This window comes from Pelophylax lessonae (genome assembly GCF_965119305.1).
Source record: "Pelophylax lessonae genome assembly, chromosome: 4".
Classification (NCBI taxonomy): Eukaryota; Metazoa; Chordata; class Amphibia; order Anura; family Ranidae; genus Pelophylax; species Pelophylax lessonae.
This window is the reverse complement of record NC_138771.1, coordinates 516,230,615-516,254,279: the sequence shown is the minus strand read 5'-3', so window position 1 is coordinate 516,254,279 and position 23,665 is coordinate 516,230,615. Positions and strand designations below refer to the sequence as shown.

The following is a 23,665-nucleotide window of genomic DNA, read 5'->3' as shown; positions in this document are numbered from 1 at the left end:
TATGCCACGTTGACAAACTTAGTCTATCGCAGTCCTAGGGCCCACCCAATGGTCACTGGTCCTATGCGTAGAACGATTAGAGTTTGGGTGCAGGCAAGGGGAATTTATAGGTGAGATGCTACCTATTCACCTCATATACCTCTCTGGTGAAATCCACAACTAAAGCATCTAGCTCAGATTCCAGATTCCCAACTGTGGGTGGCTAAGGGAGCTGTGGCATTGAAGCAAGTTGTCACAGATGGGTATCTGCTTCTGGTATTATCAACTGCAACATGCTCTTGGAGCCCAACTCTAGGAGTCAATTACTCTGGAACCTGATTGAATCAAGAGACTGCTGACATCCAGACTTCTGGACAAACCTTTATCTTCCCTCTACCTTCAGTTATCGGTCTCATATGCCCATACCTCTAATAAAGCCTTCAATAACTGGCAAACTGACATACCGGAACTTTCCGCTGGTGACTGAGAAGACTATACAGGCTCCTATATTACAAATATGATTTCAGCTAAGGACTGCTTTATTCAGTTAACATTCCTCCACAGAGTCGACTATACCCCCCAAAGATTAGCGGCCATTTACCCGCAAGTTAGTTCTATCTGCACCCCTTGTCTTTCCTCTATTGGAACCTTCTTCCACATGGTAGGGCAATGTCCGGCTATCCACTCTTACTGGGAGTCCATCCTGGATACATTAAATGACCTGTGTGATTGGCCTCTCCAGCCTGATCTGTGCATGATGCTTCTGGGTATCATGGATAATGTTGTTGCCTCTAATGCCCCATACACACGTGCAGATTATCTGCAGACTTTTGTCTGCAGACTTACCAAAACCATATAATATGAGGTCAAACCTAAACACTTTCAATTTGTATGCAATCCGGCAGGCCCTTGCACTACATAGAAAAGGTAAGTCTGCAGACAAAAGTCTGCAGATAATCTGCACGTATGTATGGGGCATTAGTATATGAAGTTACTCTTATTTTATGCACTTTATTATGCACAGAGGGAGCTCTTCTTAGATAAAAGCATCCCGCCCTGCCCACACTGGCTGATTGGGTTTCTACAGTTAATGCAGTCTTGCCACTGTATAAATAACCTATGTGAGTAGAACTGTCCAAAGAAGTTTGACAAATATGATCCACATGGATTGATGCTCATGGTCCTGTTGAGTGTTTTGACGGTTGATCCTCTTTCTTGTGTCATCCTGCTGCTCCCTCTTCTCCTGCTCCCCCCCCCCCCTACCCCATCATGATCCTTGCTATTTATTTTGCCTTGGTCCCTGCTCCTGTCCTTCCCTCCCTCTCCCTCCTCCTTCCACCCCCCCCCTTTTTGTGAGAGGAATTTCCTGGGACTAGACACCCCCCCCCCCCCCAGTTGAGTCCTATGGAAACTATGTTGAAACTGTTATTGTGAAGTTTGTGTTCTCTATTGTTATCAATAAGTGTTGAACTTTAATTTTGTGTATCTGTTTGTAAACCTGCAATCAATTTGTGCATTATTTGAATAAACGTTTATCTGTTAAAAAAAAAAGGCAAAACATTTTTTTTAGTTTTGGATAGAGTGGAGAGGGATTAGAACACCTGTCAGTTTTTATTGCTATCTGTATCCCCATAGGGTGATTCACCCTCTTTATTTGTTCGGTTTACCATTATCATTGAAAGTAAAAGTAAAAGTAAATCCCACATTTTGGGTTGTCCCCAGAAAAGTAATAGAGGGGAAAGGGGACACTAGTTCTTGTAGCCTGGGGGTCCCCAAAAAATTCCTTTAATTTGCAGGGATTTCCTCTCATTTCCTGTTTGGCTATCGGGCAGGGAGTGAAGGGAAATCTCTGCATAAGGACACAGATGTAGAAAAAATTGACAGGGGTTATAACCCTCCCTTACATTATCCAAAATTTAAAAAAAAAAAGGTTTGCTTTTCGTTTTACTTTTTTTTACTTTATGTGTTTTGAACATCCGATTTGCATAACATGTGAACCAAACGGCTTTCAATGGACTTGGTTTACACATGCCTGGGGCGGCTGTGGTCTGTTTTTGAAGAGTGGTGTGGAATTTTGGGTCCGGTTCAGGTGCAAATTCAAGTAAAAATTTGCTTCTGAACCAGTAAACAAAACCACACCAGACTGCGAACTGCAGCCAGACATGTGTTAACCTAGCCTTAGGCTCCATGTACACGTGACGTTAGAAAAAACGTGCTGCAAAGCTAGTTCTGACGCTGGGAAAAAGCAGCTGTTAAACGTGCTTGCAGTAGCTTTTTCCATTTGCGTTATTGCACGTTTGGCCACGTTGCTTTTAGCAGCGTTTTTTCTGCCTCCATTCAAAATCAATGGTTTCCTATGGGAGCCTATTGATTTGAATGAAGTCGCACCGCAAGTCGGATCAGGATGATCCGACTTGCGGCGCGACTTGCGCTGTGAGAATCTTGAGGGGGAACTCCACGCCAAAAATGGGAAAAAAAACTGCGTGGGGGTCCCCCCCCAGGTTCCAAACCAGGCCCTTCGGGTCTGGTATGGAATTTGAGGGTAGCCCCACGACGAAAAAAACGGCGTGGGGTCCCCCCCAAAATCCATACCAGACCCTTATCCGAGCATGCAGCCCGGTAGGGCAGGAAGAGGGAGGGGACGAGCGAGTGGCCCCACCCCCCTGGACCATACCAGGCCACATGCCCTCAACATGGGGGGGTGTTGGTGCTTTGGGGCAGGGGGAGCTCTGCACCCCCCACCCCAAAGCACCTTGCCCCCATGTTGATGAGGACAAGGGCCTCATCCCCACAACCCTGGCCGGTGGTTGTGGGGGTCTGCGGGCAGGGGGCTCATCGGAATCTGGAAGCCCCCTTTAACAAGGGGGCCCCCAGATCCCGGACCCCTCCCTATGTGAATGGGTATGGGGTACACTGTACCCCTACCCATTCACCCCATAAAAGGCAGTGTATGGAAATAACGACAGGAGACGTTTTGGAAAGTTTATTAAAAATCTTCATCTGTTCTTCTCTGCTCTGGTCTTCTCCCTCTCCTGGTCTTCTGGTCTTCTGCTCCTTTGCTGTCCGCTCTTCTGCTCTTTTGCTGTCCGCTCTTCTGCTCTTTTGCCCTCGGCTCTTCTCTTCTTCTTCCTCCGGTCCTCCTCCGACGATGTCTCCGGTGATTATGCCGGTCTCCGGTCTCTGCAGCTTGTTATATAGCCATTGTGGGCATGGCCCCCGATGAAGTCATCGGGAGGCCCCACCCCCTCATGTCACAGATGACTTCATCTGCGACATGAGGGGGCGGGGCCTCCCGTTCAAGTAATTGGGGGCCACGCCCACAATGGCTATATAACAAGCTGCAGAGACCGGAGACCGGCATAATCACCGAGACATCGTCGGAGGAGGACCGGAGGAAGAAGAAGAGAAGAGCCGAGGGCAAAAAAGCAGACAGCAAAAGAGCAGAAGAGCGGACAGCAAAGGAGCAGAAGACCAGGAGAGGGAGAAGACCAGAGCAGAGAAGAACAGATGAAGATTTTTAATAAACTTTCCAAAACGTCTCCTGTCATTATTTCCATACACTGCCTTTTATGGGGTGAATGGGTAGGGGTACAGTGTACCCCATATCCATTCACATAGGGAGGGGGTCCGGGATCTGGGGGGCCCCCTTGTTAAAGGGGGCTTCCAGATTCCGATGAGCCCCCTGCCCGCAGACCCCCACAACCACCGGCCAGGGTTGTGGGAATGAGGCCCTTGTCCTCATCAACATGGGGGCAAGGTGCTTTGGGGTGGGGGGTGCAGAGCTCCCCCTGCCCCAAAGCACCAACACCCCCCATGTTGAGGACATGTGGCCTGGTATGGTCCAGGGGGGTGGGGCCGCTCGCTCGTCCCCTCCCCCTTCCTGCCCTACCGGACTGCATGCTCGGATAAGGGTCTGGTATGGATTTTGGGGGGGACCCCACGCAGTTTTTTCGGCGTGGGGCTACCCTCAAATTCCATACCAGACCCGAAGGGCCTGGTTTGGAACCTGGGGGGGACCCCCACGCAGTTGTTTTTTTTTCCATTTTTGGCGTGGAGTTCCCCCTCAAGATTCTCACAGCGCAAGTCGCGCCGCAAGTCGGATCAACCTGATCCGACTTGCGGCGCGACTTCCATTCAAATCAATAGGCTCCCATAGGGAACCATTGATTTTGAATGGAAGAAAAAAAACTTATAACGTGGCTGAACGTACGTTCATCACGTTCGGTCACGTTTGGTCACGTTCGGCCGCGTTTCTGCGTTTGAAACGATGGGAAACACACGTTCGAACGCAAATAATTGCGCTCCAAAAACCGTCCCTGAACTCAACTGCCTGCAAATGACTGTAAACGACCCTGTGTACATGGACAGATAAGATAAAATGTAGATGGGTTCAGGGGCTTCTGAAAAAAACGCCCAACTGCTCCTAAACGGCCATTTACAACGTCCCGTGTACATGGAGCCTTAAAGTGGTTGTAAAAGCAAAACACATACCTCCATATAATTACTTATCTACATCCAAAGCTCTAAGTGTCGTTTCTTTCTGTTTCTTTAGTTCCTTTGTTATCAGTATGAGTCACTTCTGACAAGTTTTTCCGACACATGAGATACATTTGTGTTTGGAGGGAAGGGGAGGGAGAGCTTAGAACAGAGCTTGTCTATTCAGAACACAATTCTTCTGCTGTGTGGAGAGGGGTGTGTGCCTTTTCTCCAATCAGCTTTCACACCCTATAACTGCAGTCTCTCCGCCCCTGCTCTGTGCTAAAGACAGATGAAGAAAGATTTTTAATGATCTGCACTTTTGAAATGGTGTAGAGAGGGGAAGACTGCAGATAAACAAGTAAAACTTATGGACGAGGATTTGTTTAATCTCTGTGTATCATCTGAGGCTGTTCACTTCACTGGGTATATGTGAGGGTTTACAACCAATTTGAGGGAAAGAAACAAAATGTTTACACATTCTCTATGCACTCCTTACAGGGGAGCTCCATCCAAAAGGGGAAGCTCTGCTTATCTGCCTCCTGCTCCCCTCCGCTGCCACATTTGGCACCTTTTGAGGGGAGCAGATACCTGGTTTTGACAGGTACCTGCTCCCACTTCCAGCTGAGTTTGCTGTGGTGAACTAACCCAGAAGTTTGCCACCCCTCCTCCTTCCCCTGAAGCTGGCCCAATTAGAAAGCATAGTGTGCTTTGTGCATGCGCAATAGGGAACCGGCTGTGAAACCACAGGGCTTCATTGCTGGTTTCCCTTAGTAGATATGGCGACGACTGCACCAGATAGCTGAATAAAAAATTGCCTCGGGTGAAGACACCGCTGGATTCGCAGGTAAGTGTTCTAATATTAAAAGTCAGCAGCTACAGTATTTTGTTTTTATGCCAGAGCCTGGAGCTCCTCTTTAAGGTATATTTTTCCAATCACTAAAATCTTATTCAATCTTAAACTTGCTTTTTCAATATTCTATTGCACATATATTGATTGCGCTATACCGAATATAGTATATTCTTATGTAATCATAAGTTTAAAAGTCATATTATATCTTTGTAAATCTGCAGCTTTCATTTAAAGAAGTATGGCTAAAAAAAAATCATACTCACCTTGTTGTGGAATTCAGCCAGACCACTCATTCTTATGGTAAACAAATTAAAGTGTCAATTGATTTACACAGGTGCATGGACAAGCTCTCTAGGGGGAACTTGCCCCCAGCTGCTCATTTACAGGGACATTTATACTGTGTAGAAGGAACATACATGGTTCAACATTGTTTACAGATATTTGCAGTCTTGTCAGCATGACTGATTTGGGATAGATTGCCAAGTATAGTATGTCACACTATAGATAAGCAACAAACCAGGTACAGAATACCCTTCTACTTATATGGTCAAGTCATAAAACATTCCAAGTTTCCTGTTTTAGCCATCTCAAGAGGATCTTGAAGAGTTCATGACACAAGAATAATTTCTTTATCCACCTGGATGGCTGCAGCACCGATCCCCGCCACCTCAAGGCCTAGGAACTGAACAATCAAACATGGATGTTTGCTTAGCTCTCGGTCTTCAGCCTGCAGACAGCCAGTACATGTCAGTCTCCGGCTTTTTGTTCTGCCCCTCCAGCACTCACTGGACCGCTGAGCTGTGGAGAGGTGGGAGCAGCTGGCTCAGGCTCTCAGCAACTCACTAGTCCAGGCTTTTTGGCAGATCCCGACCATATAGTTGGGATCTCTTCAGGGCCTGGAACGGATCTGTGACATTAGCTGACAACACACTTCTGCGACTTAAAAATCATGGGATTTGTGACTTTACAGTGCAACTTGATGCCCCAAGCCACAAAAGAATGACATGGGTCCCCCCCCAATATACCAGACCCTTATTGTTAATTATTTCAGGTACTTATATAGTGCTGTCAATTTACACAGCGCTTTACATATACATTATACATTCACATCAGTCCTTACCCTCTAAGGTCCCTAACTCACATTCATACATACACATAGAGCCAATTTAGACCGGATCCAATTAACCTTTCAGCATGTCTTTGGAGTGTGGGAGGAAAGCAGAGTTCCTGGAGGAAACCCATGCAGGTACAGGGAGAACATGCAAACTTATCTGAGCATGCAGGTCAGGAAAGGGGGGGGGGTATGAGCAAGTGCCCCCCACAACCGAACCATACCAGGACACATGCTGATGGGAACAAGGGTTTTTTCCCCACAACCCTGGCCGGTGGTTGTGGGGGTCTGCAGGCGGGGAGCTTATTGGAATCTGGAAGCACCTTATAACAAGGGAGACCTCCAGATCCCTACCCCCCCCCCTTCCCCCATATAAAAGAGTCATTCACCAGAAAAGTGTACAAAGTAAATAAAAACACAACACATATTTTTGACAAGTCCTTTGTTTAAAAATCACAACGCCTGCCACCACCACCGAACCCGTAGAAAGAAAAAAAAAAACCTCCTGTTCCTATGAAGGCTTCTGCCATCAGCCAGCTCTTGAATAATGAAAGGGCGGTGCTTGTGATGTCATCGACGGAGGGCATTCTGGGTTGGTGACATCCCAAGGGGGGCGTGTCATCCAGTGAGGTTACTGCATGGCCCTTTACCTTATTTAGCTTTCAGGCGGCGGGAGCCTTCGTCGGGACCAGAGGTTTTTTTTTTTTCTTTTATCGGGTCTTCTATGGAGGCAGGCGTCGTGATTGATGATGGATCTACACTGGGGGACATTTCTTTTTATTTTTTATATAAAGGAATTGTCAAAAACTGCCTGCTGTCATTTCTTTTACACTATACTTTTTTTAAGTGATTGAGTACCCCATGCCCATTCTCATAGGGGGCAGGATCTGGGGGCCCCCTTGTTAAAGGGGGCTTCCAGATTCCGATAAGCCCCCCGCCTACAGAACCCCACAACCCTGGCCAGAAGAGGCCATTGTCCCCAACAACATAGGGACAAGGTGCTTTGGGGGGCAGAGCCCCCCTGCCCCAAAGCACCCCCCCCCACCATGTTGAGGGCATGTGGCCTGGTATGGTTCAGGAGGAAGGGTACTCGCTCATCCCCCCCCTTTCCTGACCTGTCGGATAAGGGTCTGGTATGGATTTTGGGGGGACCCCATGGCGTTTCTTTTTTTATATTTTGGCATTGAGTTCTCCTTAAAGCCTGGTATGAATTGGGGGGGGGGGGGCAATAACGTGTTTTTTTTTCTTTATTTTTCATTGCCGGCAATCTATAGTTTCATTCAGCTGTCAGTGGTGAAACCCGCAGACGGCTGATGAGTCATCAGTTGTTAAAGATGCTCATTACCAACCAGCTATTCATTACACAGAATTCGGATCGGTTGATACATTTTCAATTGCACATGTCTAAAAGTCACACACAAGTTGCATGATGTATATCATGCAAATGGAACTTTTATGCGACTTTTGAGGGTTTACATTGAAGTCTATCACCCTCAACTTCCATGACAGCAGGAACTACTTTAAAGTCGCTGCAACTTCAAGTCGCACAGCTATGAACGGTACTCATGGGTCCAAACTCCAAAGTCATCTGACAAGTCGCACAAGTGTAAATGGGGGCCTTTAGAAAACTATAAAATACTCCAGTTAGGGTTTACATAAGCCCCAAGTCGGCTGCCTTCACTAGGTATAAGCACAACCAAATAAAGTGATTGTATTGTGTTTGTCATAAAATGTCTACCTCCAGCCTATCTGTAGATCTGCCATGTCAATCCATAAAATGTTTGCAACTTGTTTATTACAAAATGGCTCCCTCCTGTGTGCATAGCACCTAAAATGGCTCCCCCCCTCCAGTATGTCTTCCTAACAGTGTGCAGATCACCGGAACACAGCGGGAAAATAAAACCTTATTGCTTTCAGCTATAAAACTAATTCTTTTTCTAATATGTCCTAAAACACAAGGATCATGCCGGCTATTACAAGAAAAATAGGTCTTTGAATGTAAGCCTTCCACGTCCTTCATTCTACTCTGCAGAGACGGATGTGGCGGTATGAAGAAAATTTTAGCTAAAAGAGCAAAATAAAAAGCTTATTGTACGGCCAGCGATCAGACAGCCGGGAACAGATTGATTCTGGGAGCCCAGCCAGGAATGTGAAGAAAGATGATAAGATTTTGTAAGATTTATTAGAGAAGCAGGAATCCTTGTAACAATTATTGCGAAGAAGAAAAGATTACACAGGGAGGATCAGAAGGACAAAGTGCCTGATGGTTTTGGAGTAATATATTCATTTATCTCTTTATCTGCCTCTTTTCATATTCCCCGGGTCTGTCATTATCACGGACAAAAGCCATAAATTGCTCGGTACCAGGCCGTGCCATTGTAGGCCCAACTCTGTCATGTTTAAAGGAAAACTGTCAGGACAATATATGTTCCTGATATCATAAGTAAAAATTACAGTAATAGAACTTACTGGAGTCTATAAAGAGATTTTGTTTCAGAATGTATGTTTTTTGCAGTGCTTTATTTTTTAAGGGCCTGGAAAAGGGGTGTTGAATTGTGGCATCCAGCAGGTGGGCATGTCTAGCACCTGCTAAGACCTCCCAAAGTTCTCCAAAGAGACTGCGTGTGCAAGGAAAACAGCAAATAAAGCAGAACATCTAAAATCTAGATTACATTTTTATTCAGACTCCTTTGTAAAAAAAAAAAAAAAAAGAAGCCAATGCATTTTGGGGGTTCATAGGGTCCCCCTTTATCAGAGCTTGGCACTATTGAACAAGACCTATACTGAACTAATACATTAGGAGGGATCCTGAGAGGTAATTAGTATGATTACTCCAGATGTCAGTTAAACGTGAGGAGCAATCATACTATCTACCCCCGAGAATCCTGTCACTTACCTGGTCAGTGAGCCTGACGTGCAGAGGAAGGCCTCTCGTACAGCTCCAGCTCGGGGGCCACTGGTTGTGACATAGCAGCCACAGGAGCATGGCAAGGTATGAGCGCTTGTGATCAGTCCAGTAGTCTGTGTGGCAGCATTCATCAGGTTGATGTGGCAGCAGAACAGGCTGGTGGCAGATGAGCTGACACAGAACTTGGCTGGAGGCAGACTGTGGTAAGCAGCTGGAAGCAGGAGCCAGATGAGAGCTTGCTTGTAGACATGTGCAGTTCGCTTTGTTCCGAATAAATATTTGCTTACGTTCAAATTCCCGAACTACAGTAGAAACAAATTTTTACCGGATTCTCTGACTAACAAAACTACATTTGTTTGAATTTCAAAAATTCGACTCAAATTTTACATTGAATTCCATTCGAATTCGAACTGTAAACATATTATTGAAATCAAAACCTGTGTGTGTTATTAGTGTACCATTTCATAATAATGGTGTTTTTGTTTAGCCAAAGGGGATTTAATGAGTCATTATAAATCATTTGATGAAGATTTTTCTTTTGTTCATTCGCTTTGCAAGTGTAAAATTGATAAAAAGAAACCAGCAAAATATATATATATATATTTGAAAGCATTTGTACTTGACATTTTTTTCTCAGCTGGCTAAAACGTCTGTAACATAGTAAAATGTTGAACGTAAGATACTACTTATATTGATTAGAACACCTTGCATATTTTGAATAAACAAATTATTATTACAAACAAGATCAATATGTATAAATAACAATCAAAATTTTTAGACTGATTCAAAATGTATCGATTCGAACGTTTTAAATCAAGAAAAAAATTGGTAATTCGAAGAAAATTCAAAAAGTACATAGAACGAATTCCGAATACGAATCTTAAATATGAATTGAACGTATCAGCCATCTAGACGGCCCAAGCGGAAGTGGGAGTGGGTACCTGTAAAAACTAGGTACCAGCCCCCCCCCCCAAAAAAAAATGACATGCCAAATGTGGCATGTCAGGGGGTCAGGAGGCCTTAAAGCGGAAGTCCCTCTTTTGAGTGGAACTCCGCTTTAAGTCTAGTGCATGAATAGGGAATAATACTTACCACCAGTTGTTTGACTGATCCTGCAAAGTCCCCTCTCTAATGCACTCCCAACAGCGGTCGCACTTCTGCCTTCTTTACGTACAATGTAGGGTTAATAGTCCTGCATTGTAAGTGGTGATGCCAAGGGGCCGCTGACAAACTGAAACTTCAGGAAGAAGATCAGAGAACTGGAGTGAAGAACAAAATAAGTAATACTGCTTGGTCACAAGCATTTAACCCTTACAGTGTAGGGATCCCCACGGCAAAAGCAGGTTTTGTCTGTTTAATGGAGTTGGGCTTTAAGGCCTGACTGCCGAACATTTACTGCTTCAAGAGATCCAGCGCCCCACACATTTCTTCTACTTCCATAAAGTTCACAATGGAAGAAGTGAAGTCATTCAAGTGAGGTCTCAGTACTAGCCTCTTCCCTCTTCCCTCTTCCCATGCACTTGCACATACTATGTGTTTACATTAGAGGTTAGCAGGCTGGTAGGTTACCAAGCCACTGCTGGGAGCTAAAACTGAAAATCTTCTCCTGTAACCTTTGAGAATGAATTACACCATATTTTCTGCAACTACAGAAGTCAGTGAAGGCTTGTTCAAAAAAGTATTTCCTGCTTGTTGAAAATATGCAAATACTTACATTTCCATACCCTGGCCACTGCTGTACTTAAACCCATTCACCACCAGACCAAGTTTTCAATGTTTTACGAACAAGAGGAGCTTGAGAATAAATATAATTACAGTATAAACTGTACATTAAAAGCCTTTAACAGCTCATCATTTAAAAGGTAACTTTAAATGAAGGTCCTGAAACTTCTCTTCTCTTTCTTGGTGTCTGATGTTATTTGGCATGTGTTGCACAATCAGCATTTTCATACACATGTGTGTCCTGGGTGCACGTATGTATACAAGGTTTTATTTAAAAAAAAAACTTGAAATATATTTTAATATTTCTAAACACACTTATATTGTTTTATTTAACGTATATGTAAAGCCAGAGTTTTATTTAACACCTGTGTGAGAATATTTAAAACAGGAATTGTTGTCTGACAGGCTGAATAGAAGAACATATATTAAAAAGAATCAGTATAGATAGATGAAAACCTTTCAAAATGGGTGGTACAAGCTACATAGCAGTATTTCTCTGCAATCTTGGCTTTAGTTATTATTATTATTATAGATTTCTATAGCGCCAGCAGTTTACGCAGCGCTTTACAATATTAGAGGGAGACAGTACATTTACAATACAATAAAATACAAGAGGATTAAGGGGGCTTACAATCTAATGAGTTGAAACCTTTTAGTGGTTCTGAAGTCAAAAAAAGATACTAGTCCTAGAGATGCAACAGGAAATGAAAGAAAATCTCCTCAATGTGAATGAATTCCCAACTTAGGCTTCATATACACTAGCAGCTCCTTGCAGCTCCTAAACTTGAGTTTAGCAGCTTTTGGCTTTTTTTTTTTTTTGCCAAAGCTCCTAAACTCAACTCCATAAAAGCCTATGGGGTTGATTTACTAAAGGCAAATAGACTGTGCACTTTACAAAGTACAGTTGCACTCTGCAAGTGCAGTGGCTCCAGTCACAGGCTGTGCCACACCCCTCCTGCCTGTATCTTAGAATAAGACAGGGGTGAAGCCTCCATTAATCTACATGTAATATCCCTTTTCCATTGTGTTTAGCTGGTTAGTGGGCCTAGAGGAGGAAGGAGGGAGTGGACTGTCATTTAAACACCCACATGTGTGACTCTATAGTCACATGCGCTGCTCAGATGTGATAGGGAGGAAACGCTCAGCATAGACACCCACTGAAAACTGAGCATGTGCAGAGTTGCCACCACAGCTGCTAAATCCCTAGCTGAATTGGAGACATGAACAGAAGGTGGAGACTGAGTGCAGCAGGATCAACCAGTTTTTTTGCAGAATACAGAAAACAAATCTCAATAGTGAATACGAACAGCAATGTAATACAACATTTATTGATAGTTGTTTATGATGTGTAAGCTCTAACGAGCAGGGCCCTCTGATTCCTACTGTATTAAAGTGTATTGTATTTGTACTGTCTACACTCAAGTTGTAAAGCGCTGCGTAAACTGTCGGCGCTATATAAATACTATATAATAATAATAATGTGGGTTTAGTGGCACTTTAAGCTGGCCATACATGGATCGATATTAACCCGGTTCAGCAGGTACTGGCTGAATTTCGATCCATCTATGGCGGTTCCTGTTCATGAGAGGTTGATCTATCGACTGACTTCTCATGAACTGTCCTGCTGGAAGATTTCCATTCATTCAGTGCTTGCAATCAAATGGCTGCAGCGCTGATCAGTGTATTTGCACAGCGGGGGGAGTTGGCTATCCAAATACAGGGATACAGCACGGAGGATTCTCGCATTCACAGTGAATGTGTGAATGGGGGAATCTGATAAGTTTTTTTGTTCAGCCAGAATTTAAAGTAAAAATATTAGCAGCAGCTGTGCACCAAAGTGTTAATCACTTGTAAACATGAAAGAATCTAAAAACAGCGCTAGCATCAAATAAACATGACATTTACAAAAAAAGTCCAAATTAAACAGGAGTGCAAGGACTCTAACATCCACCAGCTCCATGATGTTGTCATGGAGGAGTGGAAGAGGACTCCAGTGGCAACCTGTGAAGCTCCGGTGAACTCCATAACCAAGAGGGTTAAGGCAGTGCTGGAAAATAATGGTGGCCACTCAATATATTGACACCTTGGGCCAAATATGGACATTTTCACTTAGGGGTGTACTCACTTTTGTTGCCAGCTGTTTAGATATTAATGGCTTTGTGTTGAGTTATTTTAAGGGGACAGTAAATTTACACTGTTATACTGTACAAGCTGTACACTCACTACTTTACATTGTAGCAAAGTGTCATTTCTTCAGTGTTGTCACATGAAAAGATATAATAAAATATTTACAAAAATGTGAGGGGTGTACTCACTTTTGTGAGATACTGTGTATGTATATATATATATATATATATATATATATATATATATACTTTTATTTAGATTTCTGGTGTATAGAACACTTAAGGGCTCTTTCACACGGCCGTTCGGTTTTTTGGCTCCGCTCCGGTCCTTTTTTTTTTTTTTTACGGAGCGGATGACATTTGTGTCATCCGCTCCGTATGTCCGCACATCATCCCATCCGTTTGCGGATGATATACGGACATAATGTAAGTCTATGGACATTGCGGATGTCAGCGGATGACACTGCTGACATCCGATTTTCCTTCCTTTCCGTTTTTTTAACGGAGGAAAAATAGGGTTCTGTTCCATTCCAAAAAACGGAACAGAACTGAAAGGAAGAAAATCGGATGTCAGCAGTGTCATCCACTGACATCCACAATCCCATTGACATACATTATGTCCGTAAATCATCCGCAAAAAAATAGGATGATTTGCGGACAAGAGGAGCGGCCGTGTGAAAGGGCCCTTATTCAGCAGGGTTGATAATATTATTCTACAGTATTGTTCAATACACAATAACTACAATAAACAATAGTAGTTTTGTCTTCGGTGCAGCACATTGTTTAAATATTATTACCAAACATTTTTGTTTGCATGCAGCTTAGTTTGTGGGCTGTTGCATGCTTTTTTGTTTATTTTCAAAGAAAGAAGGAAACCTTAAACCCTTTAACCACTTCTGGACCGGGTAGGACTTGCCCCCTTAATGACCAGGCCATTTTTTGTGATTCAGCACTGCGTTACTTTAACAGACAATTGCGCAGTCGTGCAATGCTGTACTTAAAAAAAAATTGATATCCTTTTTTTCCCCACAAATAGAGCTTTCTTTTGATGGTATTTGATTACCTCTGCAATTTTTATTTTTTGCTCTATAAACAAATAAAGAGCGACAATTCTGAAAAACAAAACAAAAGAAAAATCAATAATTTTTACTTTCTGCTATATAACATTCCCTCCCAAAAAATTTAAAAATCAAAATTTTTTAACATTTTAGGCCAATATGTTTTCTGCTACATATTTTTGGTAAAAAATCCCAATAAGCATATTTTGATTGGTTTGTGCAAAAGTTATCGCGTCTACTAACTATGGGAAAGATTTATGTCATTTTATTGTTTTTTTTTCTAGTAATGGTGGCGATCTACGATTTTTTGCAGGACTGCGACATTGCGGCAACCAGATCAGACCCCTAACTGACATTTTTGACACTTTTGGGGGGACCAGTGACATTACTACAGTAATCGTTGCTAAAAATATGCACTGTTACTGTAATAATGACACTGGCAGGGAAGGGGTTAACACTGTGGGTGATCAAGGGGTTAAATGTGAGCCTAGGGAAGTGATTCTAACTGTATGGGGGCGGGGCTTGTGAAATGATCACAGAGAACTGTGTTCCTATATAGAAGGATCCACAGGCACTCTGTGATCATTCCAGAGAGAAGAACGGTCAGCTGTGTTTACAACAGCTGACCGTTCTTCTCTCTCAGCGAGCCGCCTGCCCTATGCATCGGAGTCCCCGCTGACGAGTGGGGACGGGAGCGCGCCGTCGGCAGCGTGCGCTCGCCCCCAAGCTGCAGGCGTCCGAGCAACGTAGACCTACGTCGGTTCGCGCAGGAGGGGCTCCCTGTCCGGAAGCGGTTAATTGGTCATGATCACATTTTCCAGGTAGTCAACATATTTCTCCATGTGCCAATAAAACAGACAAAACACAGTTACAAACGGGTAATAGTCCTCCAAAGCACTTTATTTTCTAAAAGCAGAGTTGCAGTTGCAACTGTGAGTTGGTAATCAGCAAGCATTCAAGCTAAATTAATAAATGTAGATAGTTATGTAGACATCTTCTTACATTATTATGTTCAGGGCTAAGTGTATATATATATATATATATATATATATATATATATACACACACACACAGATATATATATATATATATATATATATATATATATATATATATATATATATATATATATATATTTCATATGTCATGCCTGCAGGTGAAACTTTAGGATCTTTTATATCTTTTCCAGTTTTTCCTTACCCCATGTTGTAAAAAGCGTGTTATTTACAAAGCTCAGTAGCTCTAGAGTTGCACATAAATGTATAAATCAGAGCAATGACTCCCCTCCCTCCTGTCCCCCTTTATACAGCTCATTGGTCTCATAGAATAAAAATGTTCTGCTGCTCAATGAATGTGGAAACTATAGAGGGACATTGATGAAGCATTCAGTGAAAGAACTGCATATTAGGCTGCCTTTCAGTTAGCAAAGTCAGTATGACAGTTTTCTTTATATTTGTGACCATTTCACCTGGAATCCTGGGCAACCAACTGCAACTGACTTGCACAGGTCTGCCACAAATTTGGCGCTGAAGGTGAGACAGATTATAACTCCAATTAAATGCACAAGAAGTGCTCAGGGACATATTGTAGTTAGTTGCAGTGCTACTTTGGAGCAGCAAAGGAAGGAATTTATGAATGAAGCTGAACTTTTAAAAATCTGTCTCATGGCTCCTGTTTTGCATTGCCCTGCTGTGGGACAGAATCAATAAATGTCCCCAAACTGCTCTTTCTTTAGTTAAGTACTATATATTCATTTATATAAAGAAAACTAACTAAACTACAATTGGCCAAAAGAAGAGGATTGTGGCTGCTCTGTGCAAAACCATTGCACATTGCAGGTAAGTATATTATGTTTGTTATTTAAAAAAACCGTTATCATATTATAATCATTATAATAATAAAGAATATCTAAAGCCAAAACTTTTTTTTTTCAGTTTTGGCTAGTGTGTGGAAGTGTGGAAACCCACTGCTATGATTTATTACTACATGTGTTCTCTATTGGTAGATTGACTCTCTCTAATTGTCCTGGTCATCATTCTCCCTGGAATGGAAAATTATGGGAAATCTAAAATGTTACAGTTATCACCAAGAAGAGGAATAGATCCCAATGAGACACAGACAGCACAAAAAAGCCCTGCCATGGGTTTTAATTATTGCCTACTCTATCCAAAACAAGAAAAGCTTTGGCTCTAGATATGCTTGAATTGAGATGTTTTACAATTTCTCATGGCATCTGTCAGATTCTTAGATGATGACCCGGTAAATTATCCAATAATGTGACCTATCACTTAGTTTCTGGATAAATACAACATATCTTGGGAGCTGACAATGACATTTCTGCTGTGAGATAGACACTTACAAAAAAAGGAAAGCTTAGCAGCAGTAGCTCTTCTCCTAGATAGGCTCCTCCCAGTTTGTCTTAATGCTTTAAGTTGTAGCTATTCAAATAACTTTAAATGTAACAAGCAAATCAAGAATAATAGTAGCAATATGGACATCTGTTCCTGCAAAAAAAAAAAAAAAAAAATAGTAAGTTTAAAGTATGCTCTTTTGTTCCGTGATATTAAGTTCAATGTATTGTTATTATTTAGATATATTTTAGTTATATTTCTCCAAGTACCTGTGTGTCTGTTTATAATTGCCTTTATGCCTGTGCATTCTTGCTGACAACTTGTGACCAACATGTCAAAAGTAGGGGGACGGTTGTGCCACTTAAACTGATATTTCAGTAATTAGTAGATTGAATTGCTCCTCAGCTACAGAAATCAATGAAAGTTCTTCCTCTTTTTCACAGGCAACAGGGACAGGTGGTTCTTACTCCTGCACTGAATGTTGCCAACATAATCAGTGCAGTAGTACAGCCAAGTGGTGTGACCATGACAACCTAGGCTCAGAGAAAGTGGGTTGAATGTCATTGACAATTATCCAACCCTGTAGACTGGGGACTTCGCTTTAACCATCATGGTCCCCCTTACCAGCACATACTTACCCCCATAAGCTCTATAACCCCCATGACTTTGTTTAGCTGCTGGAAGCAAAGAAAATCACTCAATTTGACAGTGATGTGCCAATCACCATGCACCAGCACTGTCACATGGGTAGAATCCATAGCCCTCTGTAAGCCCCTGGGGATGGAGGTAAAATAAACCAGTTGCATTGTCTTGGCTGGGCAGAGCACAGGTTCAACCTAAAGCTGAATATAAGACAAACTAGGAAAAACAATTCTGTTCAGTTAGCCTTGTGATCCAAGCACCCTTGGCAGAAGTTATCTGTATACTATATGATTTACTGAGAGTATATCAAAGCCTTTGTTCACAACAGAGTATGTTGTATATCAGATTAGGACAATAAGCAATTAGATTTAGTAACAGAAATGCAAACCATTGCTTGGGCACATATCCAAAGATAAGGGGAATTCCTGATTATTTAAGATAACATTGTTCATCTCAAATGATTCATGTCCCCCTGGTATAATTCTGTCATCACAGTCCTTGCAAACACACAGATCAATCGCATTGAACATGATAAACAAGGTTTACCGTAAAGCTCCTCTAGGTCCTGGACCTTCTTGCAGGCTACACTTTAAGCAATACAGCTTACTTTAGGACACAACTCCCCTAAACCTGTGAATGGGCACAGTGAAGGAATTGTAGCACCCTGATGCGGTCATCCCTCTGTTTCCCCTTTTGTAGGTTGGTTCAGCATGAGACTTACAGCCCTGGGCATAGCAGTAGAGCCCTGATAGGCCCTTAGTGCTAGTCCTTTCCTAGTCTGAGTACTGCTGTACTAATGGTTTAATGGTGATTCTTATATGTGATGGATTTAAGCTTTAATTAATGGACACATTTTGCTATGTGTTTGAGTTGACAGAACCGCTTCTTTTATTGAAAATTAGGTGAAACAGGTTACACATTGTCTATGTGTTCTTTCATGTTGCCCTATGTACAATCAATAATTCAACAGTGCCCTGGTTGAACTGCTAGACCTTCCCCTTCACCAGGGGCAACAACTTCTTAGTTAAAAAGGAAATTCTGAGCCATTTACAGCAAATGCATGAGATTATAAAACATGTAAATTATCATAATTAATGAGTTAGATCCCAAATCAGTTGGATACAAAAATTAAATTACCAATAAGAAATGCATAATTAGACCAGAAGCTAGAGAGTAAGTCATCTTATACCTTTCCTATAGCCAAAATCTTAACATTAATTGACATCTATTTTGTGTTTTTTTATTAAGTTCTGATAATGTCCAAAAATGGAAGCCTAAACAGTAAACCAGCATAAATCACAGAGGCCTTTGTTGTGCCACATGTAACTTATGTGGCATAAACTGCCAGGTGTTATAAAAACAGGAATTGTCACTGTGTTGAAGCTAGACGTGCATCATTTTTGGTGATGATAATGAGTATATGGTAACATATGATCTTAAAATAAGATGGTGGATGATAAAATTCTCTTACAAAATGGGGGCAAAATCGAGGCCTTACAGGCAACAACTGCAACACAAAAGAAAACTGTATAATATACAGTATATTTATATGTTTATACACTGCGGTGTGTATATATTAGGGCTGCGCATCTTCACTTACCTCACGATTCGATGCGATTACGATTATTAGGGTCGCGATTCGATACGATTTGATTCCGCGATGCATCACGATGCATCACGATTACTATGGGGACCCTTTTCTAAACGGGGATCTATGGTGACCCTGCTCTAAAGGCGGATCTATGGGGACCCTTCTCTAAAGGGGGATCTATGGGGACCCTGCTCTAAAGGAGATCTATGGGGAGCCTGGGCCTGTCCTAAAGGGGATCCAGGGGAACTGAGCTCTAAAGGGGGATCTATGGGGACCCTACTCTAAAGGGGGATCTATGGAATAGATCCCCTTTAGTGCAGGGTCGCCATAGATCCCCCTTTAGAGCAGGCCAGCATCCCCAGAGATCCCCCTTTAGTAGAGCAGGTCCCCCCATAGATCCCCCTTTAGTAGAGCAGGTCCCCTCATAGATCCCCCTTTAGTAGAGCAGGTCCCCTCATAGATCCCCCTTTAGAGCAGGCCACATCAGGTTAGAAGAGTTACCTGATGCTAGTTGTAGTACCGTAGGCCCTGGTAAGGAGGAATGCTGGGCTCTGTAGTCCCCCTAGTTGTAGTACAGTAGGCTCTGGTAAGGAGGAATGCTGGGCTCTGTAGTCCCCCTAGTTGTAGTATAACAGGCTCTGGTAAGGAGGAATGCTGGGCTCTGTACAGAGCTACAGAGCCCAGCATTCCTCCTTACCAGGGCCTACTGTACTACAACTAGGGGCACTACAGAGCCCAGCATTCCTCCTTACCAGGGCCTGTTATACAACAACTAGGGGGACTACAGAGTCTGTAGTAGTCCCCCTAGTTGTAGTATAACAGGCCCTGGTAAGGAGGAATGCTGGGCTCTGTAGTGCCCCTAGTTGTATTATAGCAGGCCCTGGTAAGGAGGAATGCTGGGCCCTGTAGTGCCCCGACTTACCAGGAAGCAGAGCTGCAGCCAGTTGTGGATGAAGTAGCGGTAGGTGTATGGAGTAGGGCTCGGACAGGTCCTGGGTGATGAGCCTCATGTCGGGAATTTGGAGCTCGGACTAGTGCAGTGCACGGTACAGGCAACACCCACTTAAAGGAGAATTATACAAAAAAAAAAAATTTAACCCACAAGTGCTTTTTTTAACCACTTCTGTTCCTTTATACTGGCTTTTGAAATTTACAAATGCAGCTATTTAGAAATTGGATGAAAGTTTTAGCACTGGGAAACACTTTTTGAAAGATAAAAAGTGCGTTTTATATACAACTATATAGATCAGACCAAAATGAGGGACAAATCAGGAGGACAGAGGGACATTGTTCCAAATCAGAGACAGTCCCTCGAAATCAGAGACATTTGGGAGCTATGTAAACATGCTATGATAGCATTGTATAATGGTTCTCTGGACTGGTACAGTTCCTTCAATAGGAAAGTAACCCTGGAAATAACACACAAGTATATTTACTAAATACCCCCAAATTGTTAAATCTATTAAAAAAAAATAAAAAAAAATATATATATATATATATATATATAAAAAGTATTCAGCTGCCTGTACATAAGTTATGTTATCTCCTTTTGCATTTAGAAGCATAATGTGAAATTGGCATAGTATTCTTTTTTTTTTTTTTTTTCCAAAAAGCTTTATTGAACAAAATACACATTAGAAAAGTGCACAACAGTTGGATCATTCCGATCAACATTCTCGGTGATCCAATAGTATTCTTTACCTTGAGATACCTTGGAAGCTCACCTTCGTTCTCTGGTTTGAAGATCTTCATGTTTATCAAGGCGGAGAACAAGTTCCCAATAAGTATCATTCTCTGTCTCATTAGGATCCTCATATTCTGCTAGCCTGTTCAATATTTTGTAACGTTTTGGGCACCCCACTCCTTCTTTCTTTGCCTTCTCATGCCAGCTTTCTTTAACCTCTAAGAATTGGTTTTGGCCATTCACAATAGTGATATTCTTGTGATATTGGGTATAGTTGTGGATTTGGTAAACTTTTATATTTTGCTTTACTTGCAGTAATTGCCTTTCCAGAGCATTACATTGTTTAGAAATTGCCCTGTTTTCATTTTGAGCCAACTGTCTTCGATTCACTTCTTCCTCTAGTTCTTTTTTATGGCGGCTGTCATCCAGGACATTTTTACACTGGTAGTAATTTACCTCTTCTTGAAGTGACTCACATTTTGCTTCTAAAATTGAGTTTTCCTTTGTAAGTTCAGTTGCTTGCTTTTCCAAACTTTTAGCTTCGTAATCTAATTGTTTTTGAAGTGACTCGCATTTTGTTTTTAAAATTAAGTTTTCCTTTTGAAGGTTTGTAAGTTCAGTTGTTTGCTCTTCCAAACGTTTACCCATGGCCATAGCTTCGTAATCTAACTTTTTTTGAAGCGACTCGCATATTGTTTTTAAAAGTAAGTTCTCTTGAAGGTTTGTATGGTCAGCGGTTTGCATTGTCAATTGTTGATCCATAAGCTCATCTAACCAACGTTCAGTGAATTTTGCAATGTAGTATAGCTCTCGCCACACAGCTGCCCTCTCCTTGCCTGACTTGGGTGTTTTTGAGTGGGATTGATCATACATTTCCCAGGATCTACACCATTCTTTCCAAGGGTTCCAGTCTTTGTTTGCTCCTAAAGTTGGATTATGAGAAAATTGTAACAATTCTTCCCACTTGTTAAGTACTGTTTTCCAAGAGTTATCCTTCTTTCCAGACATCAAGCGCCTTAGTGACTCCATATTTATAAGCAAACTGTGTGGATGGATTGCTGTTCTAGAAGGGGAAACAAATGGTAATGTCTCATAGTATTATTACTAAAAGGGATTGAAAGAAATGTAAATGCACAGGACTCAGGAAATCAATGTAGTAAACTGTACAGTAAGAGTTTGTTTACACTAGTTAACACAGTTGAGCTGCAATTTTACCCCCCCCCCCCCCAAATGCTCCCCTTTTTTTTGTAGCGGTGGTGACTAGAGGTGTATACATGCCGTGGCAGGAATTATACTCTATATACCTGTTGTTTTAGTGGGGTTTAGTTGATAGGGCCACACTGCAAGTGCCCCTGAACAGCGTGCAAAGCACAGGTCTGTGGCACACCAGTGCAGTGTTCCAGCAGTTAAAGCAGGCGGTGAGGAGGTAATACAACACCTTCTTACTGCCTGTCAATGCACTCTTCAGAGAGGAATCTGAATGAAGGTTGCTTTTCAGAGAGCAAGGCTACGGTAAGTCCCCTACTTATAAAAGAGTTACGTTCCGGGAGCTTGTTTGTAAATCCAAAACAGGCTGCGAGCACTGATTAGTGTGTTCTGATGGGAGGAGTCCCCCTGTCAGAACACAATAGCACAGCAGGGGGCAATTGCTGCACCAACATTGCTTGCGTTGGTACCAGTGGCGGCTGGTGCTCAAAATTTTTGGGGGGGCGCAAAAAGAAAAATGTAATAGGTATTGCTTCGCGCCAAAAAACGCAGTAAAAAAATTGCGTGACTTTGAAGCTGTGCCCCCTTCAATGCAATGAACACTGTGCTGTGCCCCCTTCAATGCAATGAACACTGTGCTGTGCCCCCTTCAATGCAATGAACACTGTGCTGTGCCCCCACAATGCAGAGTTCAGCGTGCATGCCCCTTTCAATTCAGAGTGCCACAGCATTGTCCCCAATCACTGCAGAGCGCCACAGCATTGTCCCCAATGATTGCAGAGTGCCCACAGCATTGTCCATTACAAAGGCCGGCGAACCCAATTTTTTTTTTTTGTAAAACTTTATTTGTCATTTTTTTTTTCTTTTTTTTTTTCTTTTTTTCAGGGGTAGGGGGGCGGCGCCCTGGCGCCCGCTATGCACGGGCCGCCACTGGTTGGTACGACGATCTGTCAGTTTTTTTTTCCTTGAGCCCGCTGGGTTGAACGAAAAATTAAACCATGCAAGCACATGTTCGCATCTTTGAAAGTTTGCAAGTTAAAACATTTGTATGTAGGTGACTTATGCCTCGTACACACGTGCAGATTGTCGGCCGAAAAGATTCGGCCGACGACCGATCGGCCGATTTTCGGCTTGTTAGTATGATGCTTCCGACAGCGCAATTTCGGCCGAAAATAATCTGTCGTGCAAGCATTAAAATTTTTGTATGCCGACACCAGAGCGGCCGATTGTTCGCCAGTCAATACAGAATTCGGCCGACAGCAGATTTGCAAGACTGGGCATGCTCAGAAAAGAAAAAACACAGGGAAAGTTAACCATCACATGACATCACTTCTGCAGTCGGCTGTAGTCGGCGGACAAAATTCTTGTGCAGTCTTTTGCACTTTTCAACAGACACGACAGCCCAGGGACAAAAGACGGCCGATCGTTCGGCCGACGATCTGCACGTGTGTACGGGGCATGACTGTATTGTGAATGAACCCTAAGGCTCCATTCACACTTGTACGACTCCAAAGTTACATCAACTTTGGAGTGCAACTTTGGTGCAATGTTGATGCAACTTTGACACAACTTTGGATGGGTGCAACTTGGATAGCACTTTGGCTTTGACCAATGATAATGAACAACTGTTGCACAAGTTGCATTGTATAGGCCCGTACACACGTACCGATCGGCGGCATACAAACGTCGGTGGACGAAGGATCTGCCGATTGTACGCGTGTTAGTATGGTGCCTCCGACAGATGTCTGCGCACAATCCGCGGACAAAAGTCTTTCTTGCAAACATGAAAATATTTGTATGCCGACACCAGAACGGACGATTGTTCGCCTGTCAGTACACAATTCGGCCGACAGACCGCAGATTTGCAAGACTGGGCATGCTCAGAAAATAGAAAACACAGGGAAAGTTAACCATTACATGACATCACTTCTGCAGTCGGCGGACAAAATTCTTGTGCT

At 42.7% G+C, this 23,665-nt stretch overlaps 2 protein-coding genes across 13 annotated transcripts in view; one reads left to right on the top strand and one right to left on the bottom strand.

Moving 5' to 3' along the window:
* The window catches only part of DGKI (diacylglycerol kinase iota), a 533,441-nt gene that overhangs the window by 452,559 nt on the left and 57,217 nt on the right, over positions 1-23,665 (top strand). The window lies entirely within an intron of this gene.
* Positions 16,250-23,665, bottom strand: part of LOC309554652 (uncharacterized protein) — a gene marked incomplete at both ends in the record, with an annotated part of 28,205 nt that continues 20,789 nt past the window's right edge. The window contains 2 exons of the mRNA XM_082256367.1: positions 16,250-16,274; positions 20,542-21,564. Coding sequence (XP_082112493.1) covers positions 16,250-16,274; positions 20,542-21,564 — 1,048 coding nt within the window. The remainder of the gene's footprint in view (positions 16,275-20,541; positions 21,565-23,665) is intronic.